The sequence below is a fragment of the Egretta garzetta genome, unplaced genomic scaffold (genome assembly GCF_000687185.1).
Source record: "Egretta garzetta isolate BGI_Z169 unplaced genomic scaffold, ASM68718v1 scaffold172, whole genome shotgun sequence".
Taxonomy (NCBI): Eukaryota; Metazoa; Chordata; class Aves; order Pelecaniformes; family Ardeidae; genus Egretta; species Egretta garzetta.
Window position 1 is genome coordinate 541,562 of NW_009258951.1, and position 12,700 is coordinate 554,261.

At 41.6% G+C, this 12,700-nt stretch overlaps 1 protein-coding gene across 1 annotated transcript; it reads left to right on the top strand.

Moving 5' to 3' along the window:
* LOC104122222 (cytochrome P450 2J6-like) lies at positions 1 to 11,808 on the top strand. The gene is given in 11 exon segments (XM_035890023.1): positions 1 to 8; positions 5,297 to 5,499; positions 6,645 to 6,702; positions 6,704 to 6,783; positions 7,838 to 7,934; positions 7,936 to 7,988; positions 8,095 to 8,279; positions 10,061 to 10,070; positions 10,073 to 10,201; positions 10,388 to 10,389; positions 11,599 to 11,808. Coding segments are annotated over 11 exon segments (1,035 nt in total).
* Positions 11,809 to 12,700: the final 892 nt, after the last annotated feature.

Here is a 12,700-nt window from a genome sequence, read left to right on the forward strand (position 1 = left end):
ATGCCGACGTATGCGTCCTCCAAATCCTCTTTTCTTCCTTCACTCAATGAGACTGGCTGCGGCACTCACTGCTCCTCGTTCTGTATGTGGCTGAGGCAGTTTTGATGCCAAGACTTCTGCACTTCTCAGTGCAGAACTCCAGGAGATTGCATCTAACTCTGTCTTCCCAGCTCCCTCGGGAAAAACTACTTTGTGCTGTGTGGCTCTACACCTGACTGCACTGCAGCTGATCCAGTGGTTGCCATCTCTTGCCAATGCTGTGGCTTCCTCAGCTTTGCTCTTCTCTCAGTCTTGAGATTTGCAAGCTTTATAAACAACACTTGTAGATGTTCTTAACTTAATGGTTTAAGCTAATTGAAAAACACACAAAGTAACATAACTTCAGTACTATTGATTATCCACCAGATTCGTAACATTTTCAAATAAAGAAAACAAGTAACTTTAATCTATTTTATGAGAGTGTTTTCTTTAATCTGTGAAATGTTAAGACTGTAGAATGAATGCCTTTCAGTTTATAATTCTTGCTTTGGTTATTCTTAGGGTGAAAAACACGGGCAGCTCTTCTTGCTTTAACTCTGCCTTGCCCAGTTCCTTTATCCCATGTACAGTGGTACCCTCCAGGTTTTTAACTTTTCGGTTTTGCTAACTGTTGTAAATCTTAAGTGTCTTTATTTTGGTATCTATATATGACTTTTTCCTTGCCCTGGGTTTTTTCCCTACTCTCACCTCAATAAAAAATATTTTTACCTCTGGTCAGTGAAAGCTTTCAGCATTTCCCCAATCCTTCCCTCCTTAACTGCAAGTCTCCTGGATTTTAACCTCGATGTATTTTTTGTGACAACGTATTGTGACACATGCTTTTGGGTGCTTCATTCTTGTCAGGTTCTGTGGGAATCTCTTATGCAGCTCATTTGTTTAACTTGACTTAAAAGCACTCTGCCACTGGTGTCCAATCACCGTGCTTTTCCTAATGCTTGGCAGTTGTTAACAGTGCTGTGAAGAAACCACAGATAGTAATTGAGATGATAAACTGCTCCAGCTGATGATATCAGCATTGTATTTTACAGTTTTTGCCATATTTTTCCTGGTGTTTCTCTTAGACATATCTGAAAAGATGATAATACTGGACTTTGAACATACTTTTTCCCAGAGGTCTGTACAGCCTCTCTTAGTCAATAGCAGCAATAGCACGCGGCCTGTTGTCCTACAAAAAGGATCCTAAAATATTAACTTTGACTCCTTTTATAAAAACAGAAAGCTGGTTTTGTGTCAGGATTTAGAATTTATCCTCTAGCATCTTTTACTTGTCCTTCCATGTTTATTTTCTTAACCCTTTGGGGGATTTTTTTCATCTTCGGGCTTGTTATGCAGAAATTGTGGATATAATGTCAGGTATTTTGCATGTTCATGCATCCTGAAAAATTCATCCATCTATTCCTTAAATAAACTATTCATCCAGTTCCCTGGTAACTGCATTCCGAGAACAAGTTACTCTTCTTTTTGGCAAACTCCCTGCACGAAAAGTTCTGGCAGGAATTGGGATCAGGGATGCCAGGCCCATTTCTGATGTCTTCCCCATTTTTATTTTGGATATTAACGTCACATCCTTTGTTTTCTTCTCACTCTCACTGCCACCTTAATTCCAGCCTTAATGCTCCTAGTTACTTGGCACTTTCCAGCTTGTGAATTTTTCAGTTTTCTGAAGGTAACTGTGGGGTGAGGAATTAGAACGCACAGCAAAGAAATGTGTCCATTTCTAAATATTATATATTTGAAGCCTCACTCAAAGCAATTGGCTGATCCCGGTATATGAAGAGTTCTTGTGCTTTGGAGATCCTAATTCCTGACATTCTCGCTTACCAAATGTGTCACAATTGATTCTTAGTATTTAAGTATTGATATTCAAGAGCTAAAATGCAACATTTGCCTGCTCAAGGATATCAGGACCGTGCGTGCTTTATTGTCCTGTTACCTGCACAACTTTACTTTTGTAAGCGTTGTACTAATCTTTCCAAAACTTACTTCACAGTGTGCATTTATGTTCACTAAAAAATCTTATGGAAACTCGGGCTTCCTATAGCTTTCAGTAAACTTTGCTGCTCTTCCCCTGTGAGTCCACTTTTTCGGACTGATCTTTACTTGGGTTTCTCTCTCTCCTTAGGAAAGCCAAGTTTTCAGCCAAAAACATAAACCCAGCAAATATTGCTGATATCGTGTCTGTAATAGAAGGCATAAGACAGGAACAGATCGATGCCAACACAAGATCCCTCAGCCTGGTTTTTTTCCAGCACAGTTCCTGCAGTGATATCAGGCACTGGTGTAAGTAACTGTTCATGCATCCGGGTTTCAGACAATTGGAAAATTCTGAAGCAACAAAAAGGAAAGTTAATAGTAACATCTGGTCTGTTAAACTACTGCCTGTCTGGTTTGGCTTCATCCTGCTTCTGGCACTGCTGATTTGGTTCCAGTTCAACCTGAGCCATGTTCTGAAAGAATTGAATGCGTTTACTCTATGCTATGCCAAGTATGAAATATCTAAAATGAAGCAATGGAATTTTGACCAAACGGGTAAGAGGTGAATACGATTGTATTTAGTCTGTTCATGAAACTTATGTAAGTCAGCATTTCTTCTGACTTCATCTGTCTGCACAAAACACTTTTTCAAAATTTTAAACTGGATATTTTGATTTGAATAAATTATTTTTTTTTCCTGATTTTATATTTTGCTGATTCCAGCCTCGCAGTGGGCACCGCACTGGTCTTAGCAAAGCCATGGAGCCCGCTTCAGCCCGCTTCCCACACACACTGCCCCTGACGTCTTGTTAGTTTTGCACAGATAAAGTCATAAGAAACTACTTTTCCGTGCTGTTTTTACCGTATAGCACAGACATGTAGGTACCTAGAGTAACTGCACAGCTTGGCCAAACGAAGCGGATGGATTAGTGTCAGTGAGTCACGTTACTTTCTTAACGTTGCCAGGTTTGCGAAATACTGCATTTATGTCTGCGTTCAAAGGCAGGGCAGTTTCTTTTTCAGACTTGTGCTTAATTTTAGTGGAGACACCTGCTCTTTGCAGTGCAAGAGGGGATCCTCTGGTGATTGACACACGGTGCTTTCCCCTTCTCTGTTTCAAACTAGGTGTGAATCCCTTCCTTCGTTATCAAATGAAAGAATTTTCAATTTGTCCTGTAAACCTTAAATTTATAAAAAATGTACAAAGTAAACCAAGTCATGTGCAGCTTAAATTAGGTGACATACTAAAAAAATCTAAATTAGTGACAATTTTATATTTAATTAATTTTTAAATATAACATATTTTAAGATTATTATTTTATTATTATTTAATTGTAATGGGAGTTTTTAAGCATTATCTCCATGTCATTAATCCTTACTTGATGAAACTGTTATTTTTTCCATTTACTAATGAAAAAAATTTGACTGAACACTCAAGGCCAATTTTTCAGAAATTGCTTGTAACAGCTTTGTCTTCTAATTGCATGCTTAGTCTGCACCTACTGCTGGTTTTGCCTGTGTTAACTGTGTGTACTGACAGTCAAATCTGAAATTACAACCACAAAGAAAAGTCAAATAACACTTAGGACCTTATCGTAGGTCTTAAGTGTTAGGAACTTATCGTAGCTAATGTGCAACACATAATCTGAATTCAGTGATTCTGACATGAACAACTTTGTGTGTTTTTAATGTTTCCAAGGCAGGTGAAGCTAAGAGTGCCAGTCATCTCGCATCCAGTGGTCAAGAAGGGCTCTCACCCAGTCTCATTCCAATCCATATCTCCCAGCACACGCCCGCAGTTCCCCAACGCAAGCTTCAGCACAAATACCTTGAGTACAAGGGATTCCACCTTTTACTACTGTAGCTTCTTGTAAGCAGCTACGTACGCCTCTTGTCAGGGATCAGTTTGATATACCTCAGTACGGGAGTACCTCAGTATGGGGACAGGCAGTGATGAGGGGGAGGGACAGACGGAGGGGAAGGAACCAAACTTTACAGAACTCTGTATGCAGAGAGAACTGGTGGAACAAGTCGCAGCTTAAACAAAACTAATTTGTTAATAGCAAATTGAAGTTTTCAAGTCTTAGTTGCAGACAAGGTACAGACATATAAAGATCAACTTGATTCCTACACTTACATCTCCTTCATATGTGGAATATGTCATCTTCATGAGTAACAATGTCCTTAAGTATCAAATAAACTTGGGGACAGGGTTTCTGACTTGGCAGGGAAAACCAGGAATCAAGAAGATGCTTCTGCCTTGCTGATAAGTCCGTATGTGTTTGTTACTTTTTAAAATTGTGACGCACAGGTATTGTCTAATTTGATGAGGAAGTGGGTTATATCGTGCATGTGTATGTATGCTTGTAATACTGAAGGGGAATACAAACCCCTGTCTTCTAAACCTTCCTTAAATCTGTTATCCATTTGTTTTTAGAGCCAGCTGCTCCTTCCCACCGCCATCCCTCCCTGTACCCTGGCAGAAATTCTTCTACTGTTTTGCAGGTGACCTATAATTCAGGCCTGTGCTTGGGGCAGTAGGCAGAGGCCAATGAGCGCAGGCACAGACAGGCAGTGATGCTCTAACAGGGAGAGGGAACCCAGTACCTCAGGAATTATAAGGAGAGGCACTAGCGTGAAAATTGGGTGTAATTCTGGTGCCACCTTAGCAACTGTCTACCACTTTTGTATCATCTTGGTTGTGTTTGAGCAGAGTCCAATTCTTGGACAAAGCTTTTTCCACAGATGATTGAATTTCCTCTGTCATAGGGCTGTCCCTGCTTGGATACCTCTGCCATCTCCAATTGTCAGCTCACTCCTCAGTACTGTGAGGAAACCCTGGACTCAGCTGCAGCCCACTGGCACTGCGTGGCTGTTGGCTGCTTTCTGGCTCCACCTCCTCACCCGGAGCACCCAGACGGAGCAGGTTTAATCAGTTGGTTTCCTTTTGCAAAGGAAAGGCCAGCTGGAGGCGTAGCGCCCCAGAGAGGCACAGAGCGTGGTTGTTCAATTATTGAGTTACACGTGTTAGGCTTGGATGTGATGCAACATAAAACATGAAGTTTTCTTTCTTTTGCTGTAGCATTGTTGCAGCCTGTCCTTTGAAAAGAAAAACACTTCCCCCAGGGTAAATAAAATTGGCTGCTGAAAGCCTCATACTCAGAGAAACAATGGTGTCTTTCTGCTTCTAGCTGTAATTATATTCATAGGGATGATGCTCTCAGTACAAAGCTGGCCATTGGGCTGTTGAATAGCAGGTGCAGTGTCTGTCTGAGTTGTACAGGGTTTCATCTGTCCTTTTCTGGCACCTTCCAAATTTACCACTGGGAAAATCTCATGGTAACATATACACTCTGTGGTTCAGGTGGACCCCCGTGTTCATACTGAATGGATATCAAGCAGTGAAGGACGGCATGACTACACACCCTGAAGATGTTTCTGGGAGGACGGCATCTCCTTTCTTCAGAGCAATGGCCAAAGGAAAAGGTAAGATTTTCCTGCCATAAACATTGCACAGGAATGTTGACCTGGCAAACTACTCTGCCTTGTTAGATCCTCCACACTCCGATTCAAAAGGCTCTGCCATTAGATACTAAGCTCTTGACAATAACGTACTATTTGCCGTGATGCCTTTTGTCCTGATCTTTCCCAAGCTTGGAAAACACTCCAGATCACTTTGTTTCTAGGTGACCTTTTTGCTGTGTTCAAGGTGTATGTGATCCCAGCTCAGAACTAAGCAATTCTGCCCTCCTCCACAGAATAGTCCAATTCGCTGCACATGATTTTGCTGTATATCACATGAATGCAAAGCCTGTTTCTGTGTTTGGTAACCATGTATGTTATATTTGCTAAACACCTTCCCTCATGAGCAAGAGACCTATAACGCCCTCCTTCAGGAGTCTCTTTGCTGTGTTTTCAGCCACTCTGAAAATGTTTGGTGATTTACCCCTTGATTGTGAGAGTGCCTCGGACACACAAAAGAACCACTTCTCCTTAGTGTATTTTAGCGGTTTGCAGCCTTTTCTTTTCCCTCCCCTGCCTTTGCTATACCAAAGCAAACACAGATTTTTCAAAGTTAGGTAAAAGCATAATCATCACAGCAGCAGTTCAGGGCTCTTCAGGTGAGCACTAGCACAGTTTAACCATCAGTGTAGAGATCTCCCTTCCAGAGAGAAATGGTGCCCAAATGTCACTTATCCTTCACCACCACATCAAACTACAAGCATCGCATTAATTGACTTATATCTCCATAAACATACCTGGGCCTGTACAGTACTCTGCAGAAATGCATCCAGTTATTCTTTTCTCGAGCATGAACACCTGAGTGTGGCTAAAGAAGATCTTCTAAAAAGGCATCTAAGGTTTTGTGATTTGGTTTGGGTTTTTAAGATGTCAAGAAATGGAGCAGACAGAAAATCCTTAGATTACTATTTTCTAAGATTAACTAGGATCAAAATTAAGACTATATGGCCTAGTTATGGTTTGGGTATATTTGGGTATGATATACTGGTCACCTAAAGATACTTATATCACGGTGTATCCCCTGATTTACTCCATGTATTTTATAATGTATTTTAAAATTAATCGTTCCTGTCTATGGCGAATATTAACATGCCAGGGAATACCTTCAGGTATTATACTAGCAAGCGGTCGCTCCTGGAAGCAGCAGAGACGCTTTAGTATAATGACCTAGTAATGGGGAAAAAGGCCTGGAGTATCGACTGCAAGAGGAGGCCTCTCACCTCATAGAGTTCTTTCTGAACCTGAAAGGTATTTATCTGCTAAGAAATCGGACACTTTTCCATCCTGGATCCATATCTTTAGTATGAAAACTTACCGACCCCTTTCTAGGGTCGGAGTGGGTCCAGAATGGTGTATCCAAACTTACCAGAGACTGAGAGCATATAGAGCGTAGTATCACATGTGGGAATTTCTTTCTTAAAAAGTTGTTTATAAACCTAATGGAATTGAGAACTTCTGAAATTCCACCTCCATGGGCTTATCTTTGTGATATGATTGTATCGTGATATGATATCACTGAAGTGCACAGCCAAGCCATTCTCAGACTCCCTACGTTAGGTAACTGAGGAGTATTGCAAAGCTTAGTCCTTTCTCTAATTCTCTAAATTTCAATGATGTTAGGTGCCAGGATCTAAACTGGATATTGTAGTGCTGTCTGGCTAAGCAACTATTGGCAAGACAATCAAAGAAAGTAGTAGGAGGGAGGGGAAATTCAGTGACTTATCATGCTCATCCTAGAGTCCAGGCCAGGATAAGTCTATCCGAATAATTTTTGATGAATATCTCATAACTTTAAAAAAATCAGAGATATTCTCTGTTCTGCTCTGTAGAGTAGAAATTCTACTGTTTCTAGATGGAACAGTATTATTCATCCACTGTTCACAGTAGTTGCTACAGACTGTAATAATTTTATTAAGTATACTTTGCAGCTCCTATCCACCTATTGTGCTTATCAAACCTTCCCAAGTTCCTTCAGCCTTTCCTCCTGAGTAGTTTTTTTACATTTTTGAACATGTCTGTCACTGTCTTCTCTTAGTTCATCTCCACTGACATTTCTTTCTTCTCACATTCTGACTTTTCTGAGATTGTTTTAGAGCTCTGAGGAGACTGTTTTACAGTTCCCATTGCTCTAAGACTATGTTTTTATTTTCATACACACATCAGTGCCACATCTCTGTCTCCATTCAGGACCCAGTTGGATAAGGAGAACATTTTACGTAATCTCTAATAACATCTTGTCCTATCTGTATAAGGAACACCTGAAGAAAATACTGAGCGTGAATACCAGTTAATGTGTCTGCAGGAAGACCCGTGGATCCTACTTTCCCTCTTTTCCATTCTATTTCAAATGTAATTTGTGTTCTGGTTTTCGGATATCACTTCTCTGATGAGGACAAAACACGATCAGCTGATCAGTGCCACAGAGAATTTATTCAGATTTAAATTAAAATTAAATTAGCTCTTTTCTGTTCCACTATCGATATTTCCAGACAGGACAACTCAGCCATTTGGCATTTCTGAAAGCAGCTTTGTTACTGACAAGCACCTCTTCTGTGTCACTCCTGCAACTGTACGAAATCTTCCCCTGGCTGATGTGCCGTCTCCCTGGTCCTCATAAGAAAGCGTTGTTTTGCTATGGTGTCCTGAGCTCTTATGCAAGGAGAGAGATCAGAAGACATGTGGAGAGTGGGATACCGGATGAACCACAGGATTTCATTGACTTTTACCTGGCTGAGATGGAGAAAGTAAGTGTTTGTTCTGCCTGATCACACATTTATGGAGTATAGGGCCATACAGACAATTAAATCAGCCAGTCTGACCCCTCCTGTCACAGTGTCCTACATTTTATAGGCTTCTTAATGTGAACAGAGTAGCTTGGGCCTTACTAGCTCATGACTTGTGAAAAGCATCCAGTTTTATGTTTTGGCTACATGAACGACTAACCACAAAGTATGTTTATGTGTATACTTCAATCCCGTAGTAAACAGGAGACAGTTTATGCCTGCAGGTTACATAACTTTGGTAGCTCACTGCGTCTTTACAGCAGGGTACCTCGTGTTTACAATGGGATTAAATACACAAGCACAGGTAATTACCCTTGAACAGCTGACGTGCTGCTTTGGCTTTCAGTGTGTGTCCTAACACCGGCTGTCCTGTGTGGTTCCTCTCTTGTGAGGAAACCATTAGTGGAAGATCTTCCCTTTACTGGAAACCCTCTTAGGTCCCAGTCCAAGGAGATTCTCTACTCTTAAAAGCATTCCCAGGCTATCCCGAAGTCCCCTGGTATCATTGCTGCAGCATACAAAAGAGAGCAGTCCTTCCATTTCCAGCCCAGCACATTTCAGCAGCTGCTGCTCATAAATCCCAGCCTAACTGATCATTTGACCAACATGGGAATAAGTATTTTATGTGTCATACCTGTCAGCTTTCTTGGCAGATGGATGCTGTTATCAGTAGGTCCTAGATGCATTTGGAGCTCGCAAGCCTTCCTGTGTTGTCCCTGTGTTATCTCAAACTTCCCTAAAGTTTAGGGAGTTAGCTTGCTACCTATATTCATATTGGAAGGGCTTGAGAAACAATTTCACAAACCATGCCATAATAAGATGTTAATCTTCTTCCCTGTTCAGGCTACTGTTTTCCATGGCAGGAAGAAACTCATGAGCCAGAGAGGCTCTGCCTAGAGCACCAGAGGTTCTGCTTCAAACTTAGTCATTTGGGATATTTCAGTGCAAAAAAAGCATCACTTTATTGGGGTAGATGAATTTTATGTAACTTCTACCTCTGGTCATGAGCTTTCAGCTAGTCAGGCTGCCATGTTCTCACAGAGCTGGCTCACAGGCTCTGGAAGGAGCCGATATATTCTATTGTAAATTACACTGAATGAGTATGACAAGATTTACTAAAATATCATTTTAGAGGCAAAGTAAGAGTCAGCTTTCTCTGTTGTCAGGAGTGCGAGTTATTGATATCTGTTTATTTTAAAATATTTTTGACTAATGTATTTTCTCTACTTTGTTTTGTATTTTGCTCCCTTATTATAAGAACTAAATATTTGGGTACCTCTCTCCCACAAGTTCACTTTATTCTAAACTGAAAGAAGAAATTACTCTCAAGATGTTCTGTTGAGATCCTTTTATTTAGATAGGTTTTCCATTGGTATTTCCTATCACTATTTCATAGCATAGTGGAGACGCCAAGGCCTAATAAGTGATTTGTGGGGCACTTGTTTAGAAGAACAGTCTAGGCTAACTGAAAAAATTGTAGTGTGCTTTAAAGTTTTTGTGATTTAGTCAACAGGCATAAAATTCCCTGTTTTTTAATGAAAGAGTATTCCACCTCATGAAAAAGAGCAATGCAGGATTACCATGTCTTTTTGGGAAACTATTAATCCCTTAGTACTCATGAAAAAATTTAATTTGAATATTTGTGCACGTGCCAGCCATGAAAATAACAACTCTCAGACAGGAAGCATAAAGGATGACCTAACTTTTATGATTTAACCTCAACTTTTTATCATCATCTACAGTCTAAAGATGGGTCAAGCCCAAGTACGACGAAGAAAATTTGGTATATGTTATAAATGACCTTTTCCTCGGTGGATCAGAGACCTCAAGCGAAACGTTGTACTGGGGACTGCTCTATATGGTAGTGAATCCAGACATCCAAGGTGAGAGGGTTCATGCTGTGAAATGCTGTGGGTACTACAAATGTTAATGATGGCTGACTAGAACCAGTGGCAGGCACAAAAGCCTCGCTCTCTGAAAACACAGAGAATGTCATCGGAGGGAAAAATTAGATGCCCATCCTATGACCTGACCAAACCAGGTGGCTGCAGGCACCTGCAGTGAGGCAGAAGTTAACTCTTTGCAGTGGGAAGTCAGTGAGGTGCTCTGCGTGTAGTGTTTGCAGGGTGACTGATGGCAGCAGTAACAGAGCTCTAATATGAGTCCTGTCTGCACCAGACACCGTTCAGGTGTGAGAAGCTCTAACACAGCTCTGCTGAGTTCTTCGTGCACAAGGCTATAGGCGATTGGGCATCCATGGGGCATGGGTTGCTCAGGAGTGGCCTCAAGGCTTCTGCAGATCGCATTCTGCTTGTAACCAGAGGATGGTGTTAGCATCTAGTGTTTAAATATCCAGTAATGTTGCAGTTTTTTCACAAAGCAGCACAAAAACCTTGGGAGAAAAAAAGCATGAATGTGGAACAACTGCAACAGATGGAAAGATTGTCGAAAGAGAAATATAAGTTTAAGGGGAGGATTCTGGCTGCCTGATACGTAGAAGTGGTGTTTTCAAGGCAAGAACTGCTGGCAGTACACACCAACTGCCCCTGTCTGAGTTAATATCACAAAAGAGGTTGCTTATCAATTAACATCAATTCCACGAATGCCTCTGTAGAACCGGGCTGAGTTTCCTCATCCACACTTAGGTCAGGAAGAGCAAGGACACGGCCGAGGTTTAAGGATGACTTCAGGTACTCCTGGGGATGGTGGTTCTTTGTCTGATGTGCTTGAGCAGTGAAAGTGAGGGTGATGCTTGTATTTCCACAGCTTCTGTAGGAGGCTGAAAGGCCTATGTCCTTAAGTGTGCATTTGCATCCAAGGTTTTGGGCTGATTCAGGTGTGCTTGGTTCATAAAGTATGTTGCCATATTGGGAGCGACGCTGCTCAACTAACCCCTGGCACTGGCCGTTAATATCTGAGCCATTTATGTCAATTTTGCTAATGAGATTTAGATTTTGAGATAAAGTAAACTAAGCAATACCTTCAAAATCTGAAGCAGTGCGACTCACCCTACACTCACCAAGCATTCTGTAAAATCAGTGTCAGATCAGGAATAAGTACAGTATAGTCCTTGCTTATGATTCTGGACCACACTGGGTTTTTTCCTGTTTTTTTATTTTCATATATTAAAGTCAGGCATTAAATAATATTAAAACACAGATGTTAACACTTTCTGTACTATTTTGAGATAATACATTTTCCTGCTGCTCTAAGAAAAGAGACCAGTTAAAATATTTGATGCATTCTTCCCATCTGATATGGCAAATACGTCTCCACGGAGAAAGTGCAGAAGGAGATGGATGCCGGTTTTGGTCCTTCCCAGTTAATCTGCTATGAGGATTGGAGAGAACTGCCCTACACAAATGCTGTGGTTCATGAGATCCAGCGCTTCAGCAACATTATCTCAGTTGGCGTGCCCAGAGTGTGTGTGAGGAACACTACGTTGCTTGGCTTTCCCCTCAAAAAGGTACAGATGCAGTTTCTCAGTTGATACAGAACTTTCCTGCATCAGTAGAGCAAGGTACAGATTCAAATCTATTTGTGCCAGGGACTTCTCCTCAACAGCAATGGGGCTGGATACCTCTGGGCCATAGCCCAGCTTGCCCAGAGTGTTTGTCAGGGACACCACATTGCTAGGATTCCCCGTCAAAAAGGTACAGATGCATTTTTCAGCCTCTGTTCTTTCTTCAGCAGAGAGACATTTAGCTTTCACTCTAGTTTTTTAGCCTCTGTTCCATCTATAAACTATTCTCCGTATAACCCAGGAACGTGGTGCCTGGGGAAGGGTTACCATTTGTGGATCTGGCAATGAAGTCTTTCCCTCAGCATACTGGAGCTCAGGAGGCTAGTAAGAGCCCTGCCCCAGAAGCCTCCGGCTCCTGCCCTGCTGATCAACAGCACAACTGCAAAGACCAGCTCTCCCTGGCTGGGGTTGGACTGAGAGGAGAAACCGGTTTGCCAAAGCACTGGCTAAGACATCCCTGCCCAAATTGGCACTGCCAGCACTCCTGGATGGAGGAAGAGTTGTGAGAGGGTGGCCCATAGCTCTGCCACAAGCTAAAGGACCTGCCTGAATCTGTAGCAGTTGCTTCCAAATACTGACCAAGACAAGTGTTCACAGAAAGTAAAGCATTTTGTAGAGTGACACAAGCTAAGCTGAATGCCAGTTCTTACTGTAAAAGGCTAGCAAGAAACCGGAATTTTTTGCTTTTATTGCAAGAGAGATGGGAGAAGCCAGAACCATTACTGACATCTGTGACTGGCGCCACCTAACGCATTTTCTGGTGAAGGTTTCAGTCTGTTCTGTCTGCTGCTGAGAGCCAGGTAGCCAAAACACACGAACTGGTCTGTTGGGAACCAGTAAAGAAAAATCCTGAAGGACT